The sequence below is a fragment of the Battus philenor genome, unplaced genomic scaffold (genome assembly GCF_028537555.1).
Source record: "Battus philenor isolate CCGP_79_NKW_IND1 unplaced genomic scaffold, ilBatPhil1.0.hap1 SCAF_14, whole genome shotgun sequence".
Classification (NCBI taxonomy): domain Eukaryota; kingdom Metazoa; phylum Arthropoda; class Insecta; order Lepidoptera; family Papilionidae; genus Battus; species Battus philenor.
In genome coordinates, this window is record NW_027181676.1 from 7,293,157 (window position 1) to 7,313,529 (window position 20,373).

The window sequence follows — 20,373 nt, forward strand, 5'->3', positions numbered from 1 at the left end:
TAATTATTAATTATTCAAGAGATACAAAAATAATTAAGGTATTAATTACTGTGTATAGCCTAAGAAAATTTTGTTTGTAAGGTCATACTATAGAAATTTTCTTATAACATACACAAACAAGTAATTTTTATTTTTTATGAATATATTGTTATTCATTGTCAATGCTAATCTTTGTTATAATATTCGTGATATGTCTAATAATATGCAATTCATATTTCGTAAATAGCAGTAATTTTATTTATCAGTATTACATTGCTAATGTTCATTTAATTTTATTATTTGTAGGCCTGTGTTACTCTTTAAAATATTGTTACGACTTCGACATTAAATATTCTATTGTGTACTAAGAATTGACAAGAATAATATTATTATAAGCAAAAGTTTACATGTAAAAATTAACCAAATTTGTTTTCAAATTATAAAAATAATCTTATATTATTAATTTTTTTGTAGTACAAACATCAAATAAAGTTTGCATTTAGGGATGTCAAACATGAGGTTTTAAACTTAATTCTGTTATAATTGCAAAGTAAAGCTAATAACATTATAGAAATTTAAAACATTAACAATTTTAACATTGACAATTTTTCGTCAATAAAAAAAGCTTTGAAAGTAAATTTAAACATTAACTGGTATAAAGTTTTTATTTCAGAATTATAAACAATGTACCTTCAGTGTTTATTACCAAACATCAATACATAACAAAAATCCATTTTATATTAATTATTCGCAACTTTCTTATTAAATTATGTAATTAATAATTGTTACCTAAATGTTTATTCGTTTTTTATGCAAGTGTTATAATTGCATGCATTAAGTCTATAAAAAAGTCATTTGACACATTAAAATATTCACCAATAAAAATAACCATGTAAATAACAACAAAACAGTAAAATTAAAATATACAAAATCTATTTTATGAATTTATAATATTTATTGGTAACATAGATTTCAAATAGAGTCGAATAAGTCTTAAAATTTAAGGTGCTAGGCAAAAGCTTCATGTTAAATATTATTATTGAGTAGTAATTGAACTTATTAAGTCCAAAAACTAATTTAAATATCATGTAAATATTTTTGAAAATAAATTTTTTGTCAATTTTATTATATTAGTATGAATTGCCATTTGATTGTTAAAATACGGACCCATACATATTCCTATGAATTAAATCTTCTGTATATTTGTTAATTAATTCTCATTAAGACAATTATATATTTGTCTATATAATAACATTGTTTACATCTTAGTAGCTTAACAGTTCTAATATAATTATGCACATAAAATTAGAATTATCGCAATAATATTATTGTAGAATATCATTATAAATTCAACACACAGATCAATGAATAAAAAAATGTGTCTAGTTAAAAACACATGTACTGTCAATGCATATAAAACTTTAATTTTATTTTGAGAGATTACAAAAATAAATAAATATTATATTTGTCATATAAATATTATATATGAAAAACGTTACTTGCAGAAAAACAGAAAACATTAAAATTCTATTAGTAATGTAAATCTTAATATTTGCTCTGTAAAGAGCAATAAAGTTTCAAAACAATTTTATTCTCTGAGTTTTAAATCATATTAAACAAATGGTACACAACATGGTTAACAATGTCACCATAAAAAACCAAAGTTGTATTTAGTAAGACACATTTTTGAATATTGTAAAAAAATATTGTACATGCACTCTCATTTTTAAATGTATAAATAAATTATCTTACATATTGTAAATACATATTGTTCAATAATATCTGTTAGTGCATGGAATATAGAAATATATGAAAAATTCCTTTAAATATTTGAGCTCTGTTTGAAAGTCTGTTATTTCTAAAATAAAGATCTGTTCAAAATCTCCATAAAGTCTTCTAAAACTTCATTCCTTTTTTAAACTTGTGTTTTACTTTATAAAATATATTGAATATGAATAATGTGTATATATGTGTGCAAATGAATACTAAAACTAATGTGTAACTTTATAACTGTAAAGACTATGTAATAGATTTTATCCTAAGATTATAATAGATTTATGTAATAAATTTTTACTCTTTACTTCATATAATAGAGCAGGAATATATAAAATGCTTTAAGCTTATGAATTCCAAAGTATAAACATGTTTTGGCTGTAAAATGCTCACTAATCTAACCTTGCTTATCGACTACCATCATGCTAACCAGCAATACAATATGAGAATATCTTATTTATATCTCTTAGTTGCCTTGTATAAGTTCTAAAAACTAATCCTATCTGTAATCATACAAAAATAAAACTGTCTTCGACAATTCAGCATTTATATGACAAAAAACTTGTTTTCTAAATAGCTTTGGAGGTACATAAAACAGCCTTTTGTTTTACTTATCTATTTTACCAAATTTTTTCTTTATATGTCATTAATTCCACCATTATTTCGCCCCGCTTTTACATTGTCAAGTATTTTGTTAACATATTCTGAAGTGTTGCCAGCAATTTTTACTTCTGTAAGAGAGTGAAAACAGTAGTGTTATTATTTATAAAAAGTTCGGCATAAGCCGTCGCATTATTAATTTATCATCAATAATCTGATATTCCGATACATGGATTTTTGAGATAATGGATTTGCTTATTATGGAAAGAAAAGAAATAATCCAATGATGCATAAGGACAAATGAGTTGGAAAACTATATCTAATAGTCTGAAAGAAACACCTAATTGTTAATAGGAGACAGACTACAAAACAGTTCTGTTTTTTAATGTATTTACTAACAAAAGGGAATGGTTGGCTTAATTTTTTAATTTTAATATTTAATAATTTAATTAACAAAATATTTTTTATTATTTTATATACTGCTGCATTTGAATATCAGATCTCTGATGATCATAACTATTATTGCAATGAATTATTAGTACTTACCTGTGGCTGTATTTATAACATTTTTAATATGTGCGGACCAATCAACTATGTTTTCGGGATTACTAACTCTGTTACTCAATACTTGCTTCATTTGTGATATACCATTCAGTAGACGTTCTGAAAAAGCAAAATGTCATGTCAACTGTGGTTTTAAACTGTATCCTTATTATTTTTTGCATAATATCAAATTCTTGGCTAAAAATAAACATAATACACTTAGTAAGTATTATTCCTTTTCTGAAAACAAAATGAGGCAAATGAAGCATTTACGGGAGCATAGGTTTCTAATGGTGATAGAATCGTCTCCAAGTGGGCATAAGGAGCTTTACATTGGGATTGTAGCGGTTGACTGATAATATCTTTTGCATGTATTTGATAACATCTTGTGCAACCACAAGAACACTTAAATAGAATTTATCTGATATATAGAGAGAAAAAGACATAAAATAGTTGCATTTTTCTTTGGTCGCAGCTACAAGCCTCTTGAGACAAGACAAGACAGACCTATAAAATTGGTATAATTTACTAATTCATAAAAGAGAGTATAGATTTTCCTTTCTTGCAAGGGGGGTACTCCCATAATAAATTGAGAAGTTGTATTATATATAGTTTTTTTACTTACTGTGTTCTTGTTGTAAACCAAACAATTTCAATTTATTTGCTTCATGCTGTGCTTTCTTTTTCAACCTGCATGCCCTAGAAGCAAGTTTGTTCTTCTCTTTCCTTGTCTTAGGTCTAACATTAAATGGTAGCTCACTGACTGGTATCATGTCATTTATAATTTTCCCCAAATTATCAAGTTCTAATCCAATCAAATGAAGTTTTCTTGGATTTGGTGTTAGATCATTACCATCTCCTTTCCTTGCTTTGCCACTGAAATAATTTTTACAAAACTAATAGTAGGAACACTAGATAAAGATTTTAATACCATCCATAGTAACCATTTCATATTAATTTGCAATATTTGAAATACTTTATTAAAATAAATATCAATGATCCATATTTGAATTTCCAATTCAAACACAAGTTGTATAATTTTGTGTCTATGAGAAATGCAGGTGGCTATTTAGCATTTATTTAACTGACCTAATCTAGAACTGTTTATAGAGAGCCACGATGGCATGGGCCACTAAAATCATTAAAAAATGGTTACTAAACATAGTGACTGGATGCAATGGCCCCTTACGAGTGAATTGCAGCTTGAAGTGTGAATCGACATGCATATAGCAATTAATTTAATCAATCTATGATCAATTGTCCCTAAGTACATATTCGTAATTTTATGTGTGGATCTTTTATTTTAATTAAGAAGTATTAATTAATAACCCTAAGTTAATGTCAGTTTAAGTCAGAAAAAGATTGCACAGAAACAACTATATGTGATGGGTGGTGGTGAACTGCCACCCGTGCACATATTTGCTCCTTCAAATCAGTCCAAATGTAATAATTACGGTAAAATTACTGACTGCGTCCGAGTTCAAATCCTCGTTCGATTTTGAATTCGAACGCTCAAGAATGATTTAAAGTCATTTTACTTTAAATTGGTTTGGTGGTAGTGGCCAGCAATATGAAGCGTTCTTTCGTGAAAGCTGCACAACTTCAAATTCTTTAGTGCCACTATTGAAATTAGATAAGTTTCTGTTTTGTTTTTTTTTTTAAAACGCTTACCCATAGGTTACAATGTTACACTTAATGCATCATTGTTTAATCAAATGTATGATTTTTTCTCTAGGAAAATATGTTGTGAATAAAATTGTTTGTTACTTTACCTGTGTTTGATGCCCCTAACACTACAACTAGGGCTAAATACAGGATCTGTGACCATATTAAGTATGTGTGGATCTTCTGATTTCTTTTTTAAAATTAACCTTTGACCTTTTGGTCCTTTAGCTTGAACATTGTACTGCCAGAAATATCTTTCCTTTTTAGAGCTACTGCGTGCATGTTTAACATCTGAGCACTCATCATTGGATTCTAAAAACAATTTAGTTTAGTTAAATTAATGACATAAACAATAATTTTTTAAAGTGTAATAAAAAAGCCCAGGCTTGTCTACAATCAATAAATATAAACTGTACTTTAATTATTAAATTTATAATTTTCTTTATAATCATTTTGAATAAAGTGTTTTGTTTTATGCTAAAATTTTAGGTGTAGATTGGTGGCACTCAAAATTGTTGAATTTGTAGCTTTTGTCGTATTAATTTGAAAGTATAAAAGTTAAAGTTAGTATTATAAAAAAAACACTAAAAATTAGTTATCTAGTTTGTAATAGGACATTCAAAACTTACTTTATTTGAATTCGATGGAGCTGTTTCAAAGCTGGAAATATCTTACCTCCAGATAAACTGCATGCCTACATACTACTTTTAATATCAAAAATAAAATAAAAATTGAAAGATATTCACCATCTGATGAAAAATCTTCATATCTGTCACTGTCTTCATCAGTTTCTGCATCTCTTTCGTCTTCATCCTGAGAAAAATCTCCATTACCAGGACTCAGCAAGCTGCCGGATAAGGATGATGCAGACCCAGCTTCTGCTAATGAACTGGTAGATAGTAAATGCTTGCGAGGTTCTCGACGTTGCCAGATCTGTAAAAAAACATTTTATTCTACAAAATACAATTCCTTAGGATATTTGGGTTGTCTATATGCTGTTTGTACCATAAGAATTATAAAAAGAAATTTTTTATAATTCTTATGTTAGACTCTAAACTTAGAGTTTACAATTGTTTATTTTCATAAGAAATACTATATAATGGATACTTTTTATGTTTTTGGGACTCTTTTTGTCTATAGAAAATGATTGAGGAGATTCAATGTATGCTGATATTTATGTTATATAGTAATAACACCATTTTGTCTTCTATTTAAATACATAATTATCTCTTTGGTCTGCTTTACTTTAAATATGAGATAAATTTTCATTAATCTACTTACATTATAATAATTCTCAAGTGTAACTTTAGTTGAAAAGGTTACAGTGCCCATTTTATCAAATATTACATTATATTACTATTTTACAATATATAATACAATTAGCATAATTTTTTTTTAATAAAGTTTAATGATAATCTCAAACAGCCATGTTAACCATAGAAACAATGTGTAATATACTAAGGAATGACTAAACATTTTTTTAAATATTAATTTGAATTATTACATTATATATAATGATAAGTTAATTACAAACCAAAATAAATTTTTACAAATTATACCTGTTCCATTGTAAGATGAGTTGGGGCAGAAGATGAAAGTTGAGAGTGTTGGGGTTTTACAGTAGAAGTAAATGGAGGCAGAACTGTTGATGCAGGAACTGATTGACCAAGTGGAATTTCCCCACTGTATCCATCCATTCTGAGCAGATATTCCGACAGTTGATTGTTTGGTTGTACAAAGCTGGAAGAAGCTGATGAATGTTGACTTGATGGTGAAAAAGCAAGCTGTGTCCTGCTGTATGGGCTACAAGGGCTTTCTGCAGGCTGTATACTTGATGTTTGCAAAGTACTCATGCGACGAGAACCACTAATTGCTCCTCCAATTTGGATGCAATAACCACTCTCTTCTGGCAAGAGCAAATCATCAAAATTCAAATCATCTAGTAAAGTATCAGGGTTAGCATTCAGTTCGGCAAGTGTTGGCCCTAATATTAAATCAGCCTTGTCTACTTGAAAAATATCGTCATCTTCCATTTTAAACGTATCCATTTTTGATGTGTTATCAACTTCAAAAGCTAATTTATTATATTGCATTGTTTGTACACTATGAAATGAGGATCCTAGATTATCTTGAAGGCACATATCCAAATCAGTAGAGTAATCTCCAACCTCAGTGCGTCGTTGAGGAATTGGTACGGAAGCCGACATTGGTCCAAGCTCAAACGGTGATTCCTGTTTTATTTCTATACCAGATTCAAGTAGAAAATCATGCGTGTAAATAGAATCCGACATTGCACGTGTTTGTGTAGTTTGACCTTGACGTAGAATCGGCTCGTTGATAGACTAGCGCACGCTTACGTCTTTATCGATTTTAATTCACGGTAGGACCCACGTGTCTTTACTTACTATAAATGTATTTCTTGTTTTCTTCAGTGTTTATCTTATAGATAAATCACTTATAAGAATACTGGCTAAATGTTTCATTCTAATTACATTACGATTATCTCTAAATTGATTTTAGTACACACTTGTTTATCCACAATGACTTTCGTTATCGTAGTGAGGGAAGGTAATATTTCAATATTTCCACATAAAAAAGTTATATAATTAAGCAATAACACGAATTAAACACGAGTATTATAATAAAACACAGATTCATTTGTAGTAAACACTGTTATTGATAATATTTTTGCACAATAACAAAAACACTACCACGAGACACAAGTCGAGAAGTAAACAAAGATTTTATGATAGGTATTATTATTCAGCATATTCAAAGGTCATGTGGATGAGACCAATTGATCTCGAACACGTTGGAGGGAGCAGGACAGTTAGTGAACTGAAAGACAGGTGAAGAGGGGAAAGGGACGCTATAGGGGCTCGCCTTACTCGAGAAACAACTACAAATAAACATTCCAATTTATTGGCACAACCTTGTGAAATATGTCGCCATCGATAAAAACAGAATTAAATTGGTTTTTATTGAGATGGTAACCCAGAAGATACAAAAACGTGTTGCATGTTAATATACCATTGTAAAAAAATAAATTGTTTGTGAACGTTTTCGATGGACCTTAATAGGAATCATTTATATTAATAAAACCGTACGTAGGAGAAGATAATTTTTAAAACAGAGTAACTTATTCTTAAGCTTTCGACTTTATTTTAATATCTTATTACTTTACTTCACACGTGCACAAATGTGCTTCATATTATTAAACTACAACTATTTATTATTTTTGTTAAATAAATACTAATAAATAATTTCAACAGATTATATTGCATTATAGCATTTTTGATGTCAGACGACAATATATTATAGCTAACAGCTGAGCGTCAAAACCTCAGTGACAAATTATTATTGGGATTTATATTTTAATATTATGGGCGATAAAGATTTAAATTCTAGTATAAAATGTAAAACACGTAAGTGTAATGTTATTATAATAGGCAGCGGCATGGCTGGTCTAGCCGCTGCAAATTATTTCATAAAAAATGGTATGGAAGACTTTGTTATACTAGAAGCGAGAAAACGTATCGGCGGAAGAATAGTTTCAATACCAATGGCAAATCACAATGTAGAACTTGGCGCAAATTGGATCCATGGAGTTTTAGGGAATCCGATTTTTGAAATTGCTACAGCAAATGGTCTTGTAAATATTATCAACATACCTAAACCACATAAAGTTATAGCGGCTACAGAAGACGGTAAACAAGTGCCTTTTGGTGTTTTGCAAGAGATACACGAAGCTTACGTTTGTTTTTTAAGGCGATGTGAGGAATATTTTTTGTGTCAGTACTTACCACCTCCTGACATTCATAGTGTAGGAGAACATATTAATCTTGAAGCGACTATTTACTTAGAACGCCTTCCTTCTTCAGAAGAGAAAAAATTAAGGCGTCTAATTTTCGATTGTCTTTTAAAACGTGAGACCTGTATATCAGGATGTAACACTATGGATGAAATCGACCTTTTAGAATTAGGTAGCTATACAGAACTGCAAGGAGGAAATATTATGATACCATCTGGTTATAGTACTATTTTGGAACCCATGAAGAAACAAATATCTCCTGATAAAATATTAACTAATCATGCTGTGAAAAATATTATTTGGGATACAGAACAAAATAATTTGTCAAGGCAAGCAGATGATGTTGGCGAGGAGTCTGAAGACTCTGATCAGACTGTAATTGAAGACATTTCTAGAGCTACATCTGATAAGGCACATACTCGTCAAGTCACAACACCTCATATAGACACACCACAGAAAGTAAAGACAAAGTTATCACATAGTATAGAAGTTATATGTGAAAATGGACAAACTTTTTATGCTAATCATGTCATATGTACAATTCCTTTGGGAGTTTTAAAGGATCATGCAAGTACTCTTTTTGTGCCTAGATTACCTCAGTACAAAATGGAGTCAATAGATAGACTGCTTTTTAGTGCAGTAGACAAAATATTTTTAGAATATGAGAGACCATTCTTGAATCCTGATATAACAGAAATTATGCTTCTTTGGGAAACTTCATCAAGCCCAGAAGATTTATCACTTTCATGGTATAAGAAAATTTATTCTTTCAGTAAAGTAACTGAGACTTTGTTATTGGGTTGGGTATCAGGTAAAGAGGCTGAATACATGGAAACACTGTCAATGGATGAGGTAGCTGTTACATGCACAAAGATTTTGCGTAAGTTTTTAAATGACCCTTTTGTTCCAGAGCCACAAAGATGTGTTTGGTTAGTATTTTTAATTTTTTTTTATTACTAAAAAAATAGTTTTTTTTTTGAGTTTGAAGTTTTGTAAGAAAATTAATGTAGAATAAATGTTTAAAGTAGTCTGAGAAAAAAAATTCTGAAGTTAATTCATATATTATATATAATATTAATTTTAGATATAGACATAATATGTTTATACCTGAAGTGACTTCATTTCTAGTAAATTGCTGGCCTTTTGCCATTATAAATTGTTAAAACAATTAGACATATATATATATACACATACACATTTTCTTTCCATTATTTGTCTTGTTACTTTCAATATTTACAAATCCTTATTGTTATGTTTAAATACAAACACACAATACATGTTGAATGTTCTTAAGGTCCAGTCCCACATAGCATGTTAACAGAATATTGGTCACTTTCATTGAACTATTAACTTTTGCAGCACAAGTTGGAAGAAACAACCATTTACTAGAGGATCATATACAGCCATTGCTGTTGGTGCAAGCCAAAGTGATATAGAAAGCTTAGCACAACCTTTATTTAGGAATGTTCATGACAAAAAGGTAATTTTTCTTAGTTTTAATGAATTAGTATCAACATCAATATTACAATGTCTTATGTATAATGAAGCATAATTTTACTTCAACAAGAACTCTAACGATTAAAACATTAACAATAATTAAAATTATTATAAAATAAATATTAGGAAGATATTTGTTCTTAATATAATTCATTTTTCCAATTTATCTATCCACGAGATTACAAAAAAAATCAATCAAATTATTAATTAAGGGATAAGCTTTTATTGATGCAATTTATGTAACTATCTCCTTTATTTTAGGGTTTAATTAGTGTCTTTAACATGGCAAGATACTATAACCATTGTGCCCTTGGCTTACCCAACTTTTCCAGCCTTTCTTTTACCACACATAATAATGATCATTTAGTAAATTCAGTTCAAAGAATAATTTTTAATTTTAATAGATCTTCGTAACAAAAGTGAAAATTCCTTTTCCAGCCTGCATTGCTTTTTGCGGGAGAGCATACACACAGTAGTTTTTATTCTACTGTTCATGGAGCCTATTTATCTGGTCAATCGGCAGCGCGTAGACTATTAGTTCCAGATGAAGCCCCAGAAAATGCATTAGATTGTCCTGGTACAGCAGACTTGAACACATGGATACAAGGCGTACAATTAGGATAAATAGCATTATTTAATTTGTTTCAATATTGAAATGTATGAATGAAATTGATCCATAGGATCTATTATTTGTTTTACAAGACAAAGTGATGTATTGAAAAGTCTTTGTTTAATTATTGTATCAATTGATTTACAGAAAATATATTTTATTTATATTTGTTACCTATTTTCAGGCTCTTATAAAATACCATAAAGCCAAAGATTTTGTGCTTTTATTCTACAATTAATAATTTGTGATAACAATGACAGATATTTGAAATGAGTTGGCAATGTACTGACACATGAAATTATTTAAGATTTAAGCTATGATTATATAATGACAAATTTATGATAATGATATTATACAAGAACTAAATGTACATGCAGAAACATGGAAAAATTAATTTTAAAGTTGCTTAAAATTTCACCAGCATTCCTATTGTTACTGTTTAATACTTGAGAGATAAAGCTATAGTCAAAATAAATGCTCATTTTCTGTTTTGCAATCATTTCACAACATATTAGAAATACATTCGTATGTGTGTACTGTTTAGTGTATTGTTTGTACAAAATGTATATAGGTAAAAAAGTAGTTCAATTATACACAATAAAAATAATGTCTTTCACACAAGATCATTTTTAGAATTAGCAGTATTATAATAGGCTAAGTATTTCACAGTTCAATTAGATTTTGCCTAGTTTACCAAATAGGATTCTTTTCACATTGACACTGATGACTATTTAGATTAAATAAATAACTGTGTTTCATACTCGCTAATTAATTTTCAGTCTTATATTATTAATACAATATAATTAATTTTGTTTCTTGTTGAAATATTGTAAGACAGGATAGAGCCTTTATGCAAAATATTTTAAATTTAAAATGTCTCCAATTTTTTTGGTTCTAAAATATTGGATTTTAATAAATTGTGTTGTTACATTAATTCATTTTTGTTATAAGTATTGATTTAGTGTATATCATACACAATGTTAGTGATTTGAATGAAAACATAGATGCTTTGTTAGTTTATGTTGATGAATTCATAAGTAAAATAAAAAACTGCTTAACCGTGAGGTTTTTTCAAGAGTGAAAATGAAAATGTATTCGGAGACATTTTCATTTGGTAGCCAGTTTTGCCTATTGGATTTTTCTAGTCAGAGCGAAGTTTTTTATATATCGCTTTAATAAATCATACAATATAAAAACGAATTTTACTTTCTCTCACAATCAATCTCTCAATAAGCGAAAGTAGAAACACAGCATTTGACAATATTCATGTCATATATAATACATTTTTATGTCTCGGGATCAAGTTATTCTAAACATTAAAGTTTTAAAAATATTTACAACACTCCTCATTTAAAAATAGGGACTAAAATAAGTAACCTGTTTTGATCGGAAGTAAAAATTTTATTAAAAAGTACTGAAATAAACGTATATATAAATTTCTTTGAATTTTGTTAACCTCGATCTCATGAAGATATTAATAAACTGGACGAGCGACTAAAACGTGAACCTTAGTATAATAGGTCTTCATTTATGATTATTGATATTCTATGATTGTACATATGTACGTGCGCAATTGAAAATCTGAGCCAATTATTTTCAATGATATAATTTATACAGTATACAATTTCCGAATTATTAGGAATAGAAAAGAATTGACTATACGAGTTCATAAATCATTAAACATCTAAAGAATTATGTTAGTAATGATGTTTAGGTTTCAAAGATTGAGAGCTCTAACGGGAATCACGGCACGTCTCCTACATATTACTTACTTTATTAACGGATTGGAAGGCCGCTGAGCTCTTGGACCGCTTGAACGGACGCTCCATGGAATGATATGTTGCAACGATCCCCGAGAGCGGACCTAAGCATGTGCTGCCACTCAGAACGGTTTTGACATTTCGCTCGGGAGGGCTTAACTTGTACTAATTCCAGCTACGCCCATCCCCGGTAAATAAGGAGCCCACGATGTTGGCTCCTTATTTACCGGTGTATAATCGCGAGTACCGAGAAATGCCACATTTTAAGCGAAGAATGAACAAATGTCTTGTTCACATACGACGAGTAACGCCTAAAGTGTACCCCGTCGAAGAAAGCTACAACGAGCCACTCATACATCACGCGATTGTGGAAACCCTTTATGATATTAATCCGACTGGTGTATAAATAGCTAAGTAATACTGTAAATATATTAATGATGTTTCCGTGATTTACGAGCTTAACTATGACTTCGCCTGGGTACCGCTACCCCGTTTTCAATTGGCACGAAGTCCAAAAATCTCTTCATGAAACGTCCATTTGAACCGACTCTTATCCTGAATCCATCAACTTCGAACATGACACGAACGCCGCCATCGGTGCACAGCATATATACAAGATAACTTCCGATGAGCTCTTACAGGCGATGTAAAATGCCTTCTGAGACGCTAGTATACGGTTAAATGTATCTATGATCGCTTTCCGTCCGAACCGAACCGCAGGTCAACTTCAGCGTCAGGTTAGAGAGCACATCCCACAAGTTTGGAATGAGAGATGGAATAACACCGTCTTAGAAATCAAATTATCTTATCTCGCCTTCTGGAAGGTTCCCAAATCCCTCAAAGGGGAGAAATGCTCAGCTATGCTGCTCCTCACGCACCTGAATAATCTAACTCCGTTCGTGCTGGATAAGGAAAAACCCAAATGCCTTGCTGACAGCCTAGATAAGCAATGCTCTCGAGTACGAGAGATGCCCTGTTTCATTCGTCAAGCGGCAACTGAGACTGGAGTCGCTCGACGAATGGAACAGGAGGTATGTGGAAGGAACGACGGCTTCGGTAACGAGGATGTTTTTCCCGGACGCCGTCTCAGCCTACCGCGTGCTCCGCAGCATCGAGGTGGACGCGGTCTCGGCCCAGCTCTTCACGGGGCACGGGGGGTTCTCTGAGTACCTTCATAGGTTCAAGCTCAAGGAGGACCCCTCGTGCTTCTGTGAACCGGGCGTGGACCAGACCGTGATCCACCTTGTGGCCCGGTGTCCCGCATTCGGGGGACTCCGGTTCGGCTTCGAGTGCCGGTCTGGGGTTCAAATCAGGGAGGAGTCAATAGCCTCCCTGATAGGCGGAGAATACCAGCAAGATTTCATAACCCTCTGCAAAGAAATAGTTAAAAGAACAATAGAAATAAATAAAAGACAAACATAAGTAAGTAACAAAGCGACAATAAAATGGGAAAAAATTAAGAAATAAGACTGTGATAAATAAAAAATAATTATAAAATAAGAAATCCAAATGTAAATAAAAAGATAAAAATGTAATTATTAATAAGAAAAGAGGGAAGAATGAAAGCTGAATAGGGCGAATGAGAAAGAAAGATGAATTGTGGAATGAAAGATAGAAAATAGAATGAAAGAAATGACATTATAAGGAAAGAAAGAAGAGAAAGAAAATAATAAGAAATGTGAAAAATTATATTGATACAAAAGACCCTGTCCCAAACTAGATAGGGGTACGAATAAAATAAAAAAAAAAAAAAAAAAAAAAAAAAAAAAAAAAAAAAAAGCAATGCTCTCCTAGCCTCCTACCCGCGAGTTTAAACCACCTACTAAAGGTGAACTGTGAAGTCGATAGACGCTCTTGGAAGCCCTTACTTGACCCCGTAGATCCGGTCACGACAGATAAAGTTGAGGATGTTATCTGCAGTTTACACCGGCGTAAAGCGCCAGGCTCCGATGGTGTTATTAATCAGGTTGCCAAACTTCTCCCGATCGGCATAATCCAGGTTTTTGTCTTTAACGCGGTCATGACTAACGGATTCTTCCCCAAACAGTGGAAGAGTGCGGATGTTACAAGATTTAAAAAGCGATCAAAAATCTCAACCAATCTCACATCCTATCAGCCCATTAGTCTCCGAAAGACTTTTAGGAAAATGTACGAAAGATTAATCCGCGCCCGAATTAGGAAATTCAGGAAGGTGACGAAATTTCCTACACAGAAAAGTTGTTTTTTTTTTTTTTTTTGCACCAAACGCTTACACCTAACAAGTGACGGTGCACTTGTTAGGTGTAAGCACGGAGTACACTTTCGAATGAATTAAGGGTTCCAACTCAGGAGCAACATTGTCTGGCATTACTCGTTTATAAAGTATACCATGCCGGTATCTCGAATTGTCTTGTGCATAATACGAGTCTTTCTGAGCGATCGAACGATTCAGTGTCGCGTCAAGGAAGTCTGCTTCCGAACACGCTCGGTTCGGGCGCGCGTGCCTCAATAATTGGTTCTCGCACTGGTTCTATACACGCTCCACACCAACGACATTCTACGCGTCAATTGTGTACAACTCACCCCATTCACAGACGATACCTGCACGTCTGTTGTCGTCACCACGCATCACCAAACCTTCAGATAGCAGGCATAAAGGATCAAAATTTATTGGCGATAAGTGCAGAAGTGCTCTTTTCGAAGCGCATTCGCTTCCTTCTTCCAGCTCCGATTACACTCAATAAGACCCGTTCTCACATACACAAGCCCCTACTTAGCGCCCAGTAATAAGCATGTCATTCAGAAATTCAAAGTCGTATAGAACAGGTTCATGTGTAGGTCCACAGGTATGACGGGGTACGTACGAAATGAAGACTTGCATGTCAACTTGGAACTGCTAGCGATCGTCTAGTTCCAAAAACGGGCAACAGTTAATTGTTTTGACTCTGCCACTAAACACACAAGTTCTCTGGTCATAAGCGTCGCACCTGCAATACAATCACACCTTGTAACGTTGCAAGTTAACGTCCCATAAATCTTAGTTAAAATTTTAACCAAAAAAATATAATCACGAGAAACGTCTCATAAATCGCAATACAGCAAAAAATTGTTCAACCCTTAGCGGGTAACGGTACATCTCAAGTGGCGTGGGGTCGTGGGAGCGTGTTATTGGTTTAACGGATCTTTGTTTTTATAACAAAAATTCCAATGCGCCCGCGCACCAGCACACAGCAGTTTACACCAGTGCTCGGGAGAAGGATCCAGGCCTCGGTCGCGTTCACTAGCTAGGTGTCGTCTCACGTACCGACGCACACTCTTTGTGTCGGTTGCGTTCACCAGCTATGTGTCTTCACACGCGCCGGGGCCAATTAGAATTTACGTTATAAATTCACGCCTTGGTCCTATTCATTCTCTGGGCATCATTTAGTTCACGCCACAACCTTTACATCGTCTCGCACCCCAAGGGGTAAGTGTTGAACAAATATTATAAAGACATCATTATTAAGTAGCATTTATCTATAAGTTAGAGCTCAACATTTTGTCTGTGTCCATAGTTCCATCATTATGTATTCATTATTACTTTTCAATCTGTTTATTTGTTTATCTCTCCTATTATTGTTTTACATGCTTTACATTTTGTAACTCCGTTCTGACAGTAAACAATCACATCAACTGCTTTCGGTTTCTGCCCTTACTTCATCGCAAGCCATCTCCGGGTTTACTGTCAGCGGAGCAAATTGTACATATACTTATATATGTATATCATAACTGTGACATTTATTCACAGGTGCAAAGTTTACACTGCAAAGTTTACACTGCAAGGTTTACACTGCAAAGTTTACACTGCGACTTTTATACTGCAAGTTTTATACTGCAAGTTTTACACTGCAAGTTTTACACTGCAAGTTTTATACTGTTGAAATTATATCACCGTGCACCGGAACCGACACATACTGCAATCTACCGGCGCTCCCTGCTCTCGACTTGCTGCCGCCTGACCAGTCCTGGGAGATCGTGCAGCTGCCTACCACCACCATCAGGGGAGTACCGAACTGCGGTGTAAAATTAGACCAGGCCTTCTGCCCACTACCCTTAATTTATTAAATATATATATTTTTCTCCTTATTAAGTACGGCACAACCTGGTACGTTCAGACGCCGCACCGTTCTGATACTGAGACACTTACTTAAGTTTGGAAGGATGTGACGACGATAAGACAGACCACGTACACTACATACCATCAATGTCGCCAATCGATAACTAAATCGGATCGTACATCAAAGGGAACGCAAACCGCGATCATACTAGATAGAAGCGTTGCAGAGGTTTTTCTCTTTCTTCTTTCGCCACTTTTTCTAGCAATACCGCTTTCCAAAATCGTAGTAATGTTATTAGCCAGGCAATAGCAACCGACCAAGTCGAGGTTCGGTCTTCTCTCGCGCCTTTGTGGCGGAATGCTAAGCGTATATTATCGATGAGTGGCAGCTCAAGCCAAGGTCCCCTCGTGAGGGCGCACTGGCCTAGTAACTCCATAGTGCGTTGGCCGAATCGATTTAAGATGTCGACGGCCTACTAATCCGGTGAAATAGTAGTATGTAGCAGCCCGAGCCACGGCTCCTCTAAGAAACCACGTGCTTCGCTACCTTAAAATAGGTCTTAGGCTAGGCGCCTTCCGCGCCATACCGAATTGAACCCGAGGAATCAAAAAATAACCAAGTAACAATAGATCTAACAACTCAATAGAATTTAGAAAGGCATAAAATGTATTTACTCGAATCTATACTGTGTATCAGAAGTAAAAGAAAGAAATTTTTTTTGAAACTAAGTCATGAATCAAATGTGATGGGCGAAGGGATGTCCGAGAAGCTTCGAAACATCTTCTGGTCACAAATACCGCAATGTTAAACGATGAAAGTCTGTTCGGTGTGTTACTGATAATGACGTATGGATCTTAAATGTTGTTAATTACGGAGAGCCATATAAGAAGGCTCAAGATCACCGAGAGAGCAATGAAGAGGGACATGCTTTGCACTTGGCTGCGAGATCGAATACTAAATGAGGACATCCACAGAAGAGTCAAGGTCGGTGGACTTAGATCAAAGAAATGCTAGTTTGAAATGTCAGTGGGCGCAGCAGATACATCGCCCGTGGAATAAACGGTAAGGTTTACTCGTGCTGATTACGAGGCGATTGATGTGGCGTGGATAGGTCCCCCACTACGTGGACCGATGACATAGTCAAGGTCGCAGAAAGTCGCTGGTTGCGGACAGCGCAAGACGTCGATCGTGGCGATCTTTACGGAAGGCCTTTTCCTTCCAAAAGATGTCTATCGGCTGACATGATGATAATGAATAAAGCCACAACGTTAAATTAAGATTCTAATTAAAGTTTCTAGTATTTCTAGTGATATTTACTTTCTACGACATTCCATCATTTCGTTGCATTATAGTTTCTTTTGCCCACTGTTAAAGTTGAAATTCGTGTACAGAATTATAAATTAAAAATTTATCTAGGTAACTGCTAGTTTACAGCCTTTGGAATAACTTGTTTTATTCTGAGTATGTACATAGTCGGAATTTAGAAAGGCAGGAGTTAAATAACTAAGAGCAATTGTAATAAAAAATGTTTTATTGACACATAGCCTAAAACATAAACAAATATAATAATAACATATTATTTAAAAGTGTAAAAAATAATTGTATATGTATATGTAATAAAAACAAAAAAAGGATAAAATTCAATGAAGGTACATTGTAATAAGTTTGTGACATTGTCTTTTAACAGTAACTTCATTAATTTGGAAGTTAGTTAATAATAAAGCTAAGGCACTTTTACATTGCAGTAAATTGCATAAATTAAGAGTATTCAATACATTGCAGTACACATGTAACATAAAAATCTTGAGTACAATTTTTCAACTTAAAAAATATGTTCTTTGAACATGGTTTTAATATGAAATGTTTTTATTGTAACACAATAAATTAAAAAATTCTGACCAACTTATCATAATAATTGATGTACTATATTATAAATTTTAGTTAAATATTATTAACCACTTGTGATGAAAGTAATTATATTGTTATAGTACACAATGAATGGCCAAATTTATAGACTTATATCTATGTTTTATGAGGTGTTAGTAAATACACTTGTACATTTTTCACCATATTAATTCAGTAATATAAAGCTTATATTACTTTGATAGCCTTAATAAAAGAGATTCATCTGAAACAGTTATAATTAAACAAAGTAGCTACATTATACCAAATTCATTTGACAAAAGAACTTACACGGTTTACTTAACAAGTGACAAATAGTAAATATTTATTTACATTTTAGCATACTTTACCACAAATATTAATGTAATATATAAATGAAGTACCTGTAATTTATTAATTTCAGTTGATCACAAAAAGAAGTTTTAGAAAAAAAAATTGTTTTCACTGATTATTAAAGAATTTGAATAAAATTTTGTTGAATAAAATAAGAGATTAGTTAAAAATGTTAATGTTATTTATATAATATTAATAAGAGCCAGATAAAAATTTGCTTTTTATTATACATTGTCTTCATTACTGTCATTCCAAATTCAACGAACAACATGCAATTCAATAGTAGCATTTTTGGTAGTTATCATTGGCAGCAATTTATTTTCAAGCTCCTTAGGTATTTCATGCCAAGCACATTTGCCAATTATGGGTACCTCTTCAAGAGGAGCCCTAAATACAACAAGTAAAGATATGCAACAACCATCAGCTGAAGGGTCAGCCTCTACATTGAGCAAACCCATAGGGCGATGTTGACCTACATCAGCACCAAACATCTCTACCATAAATCTCCTTAGGGTAGAGTGAACACTTTTTGCTGGATTAATTTCACAAGTTGGAAAATGAATTGATGTTTTCTCACTTAACAATACATGCATTTTGTTTGTACTTCTCTTCTTTATTACAACAATTAATCTCATCAAGTTTTTTGAGTGAGGTATCAGAGCTGGCAAAATGTTTTGGTGCCATGTTTGTCCAGGTTTACTCAGTTTTTGCATTTTAGCCTTTTCAATTAAATGCAAAATGTCATTAGACCTTAAAGATATTTCCTGTAAATTAGATATCCACTTCGCTTGCAAGGATTCCTTATCAGCTTTAGCGGGAGTTTTAAGTTCACCACCAATAATTTCAGCAGTTACAACAAATCTGAACCAAGACCCTCCAGCGGTCTCCGTCGTTAACAATGTTTTAGGATCACATTCTAAGCCTGTCTCTTCCAAAACTTCTCTACATACTGCTTGAATAATAGTTTCACCTTTTTCCATGCGTCCGGCAGGGAGGTACCATTTTCCAGCACAACTTTCCTTGGCTTCTTGCATCATTAGTAAATCATTATGTTCATTTAAAATAACACAAGCGACAACATAAGTAACATTCCTTCCCAATACCGGTTTAAAGTTTGATGGAGTAGTAGGGGTAATACCTTGAGATTCCGCAACCGAGTTTTGATCGGCAATAGTAAAGTCACAAAAATCATTTTCCTCCCCTTCTAGTCCAAGCCCATCTAACAAAAAGGCAAGATACGAGTCCACCTGGCGCGACATAGTTACCTAGATATTTGAAGTACTTTTTCCTTAACATAAAATTTTAATGTAACGGAAAAAATATGCTGTTAATTTCGTCGTGAAATTATAATTTTTTAACATACTACACAATTTTTTTTAACATCTTTAATTTAAAGTTTATGTTTACGCAAATAAAAACTTATGTGATTCATTCTAGGTAAAGAAACTGACCAGATTTATACATTTAAAGTACAAGCAACAATGATGTCAACAATAACTGGATATAAGATAGATAACGAAAAAAAAACCTGAGGATACAGATTCCTTAAATCACCTATTACGTCCAGAACAATTATTGTGTTATTTGTTTTAAAAGTAATTAGTTATTTCATTAGGAGCAATATACTCAAAACATCTTTGTTAATGATTTTTAAAACATATGTATAGAGTTGATGTTTTTAATTAGTAACTTTCATCCAGAATATAAATATTTCTCTTTTTAGAATATCTAAAAATTAAACATTGTTAATAAGAGTTAATACTATGGTAAAAGTAAATTTTTTATAGGTTAAAAAAAACTTGTAAGTATGTATGTAATAATTCC

At 32.6% G+C, this 20,373-nt stretch overlaps 3 protein-coding genes across 3 annotated transcripts; 1 reads left to right on the forward strand and 2 right to left on the reverse strand.

Moving 5' to 3' along the window:
* Nucleotides 1-1,820: 1,820 nt before the first annotated feature.
* On the reverse strand, nt 1,821-7,416 carry REPTOR (repressed by TOR). The gene is made up of 6 exons (XM_068777827.1): nt 6,120-7,416; nt 5,307-5,493; nt 4,668-4,872; nt 3,521-3,771; nt 2,899-3,015; nt 1,821-2,483 (listed from the first exon to the last, which is right to left on the reverse strand). Exons 1-6 carry the CDS (start codon nt 6,849-6,851, stop codon nt 2,389-2,391), a joined length of 1,587 nt encoding a protein of 528 aa, XP_068633928.1. The 5' UTR covers nt 6,852-7,416; the 3' UTR covers nt 1,821-2,388.
* Nucleotides 7,417-7,902: 486 nt separating this feature from the next.
* On the forward strand, nt 7,903-11,197 carry LOC137933792 (peroxisomal N(1)-acetyl-spermine/spermidine oxidase). Its single transcript, XM_068777849.1, has 3 exons — nt 7,903-9,300; nt 9,731-9,851; nt 10,307-11,197. Exons 1-3 carry the CDS (start codon nt 7,943-7,945, stop codon nt 10,490-10,492), a joined length of 1,665 nt encoding a protein of 554 aa, XP_068633950.1. The 5' UTR covers nt 7,903-7,942; the 3' UTR covers nt 10,493-11,197.
* A 6,668-nt stretch (nt 11,198-17,865) lies between these two features.
* On the reverse strand, nt 17,866-20,027 carry LOC137933810 (8-oxo-dGDP phosphatase NUDT18). Its single transcript, XM_068777869.1, has one exon. The coding sequence runs from the start codon at nt 19,806-19,808 to the stop codon at nt 18,807-18,809; it is 1,002 nt and encodes a 333-aa protein (XP_068633970.1). The 5' UTR covers nt 19,809-20,027; the 3' UTR covers nt 17,866-18,806.
* Nucleotides 20,028-20,373: the final 346 nt, after the last annotated feature.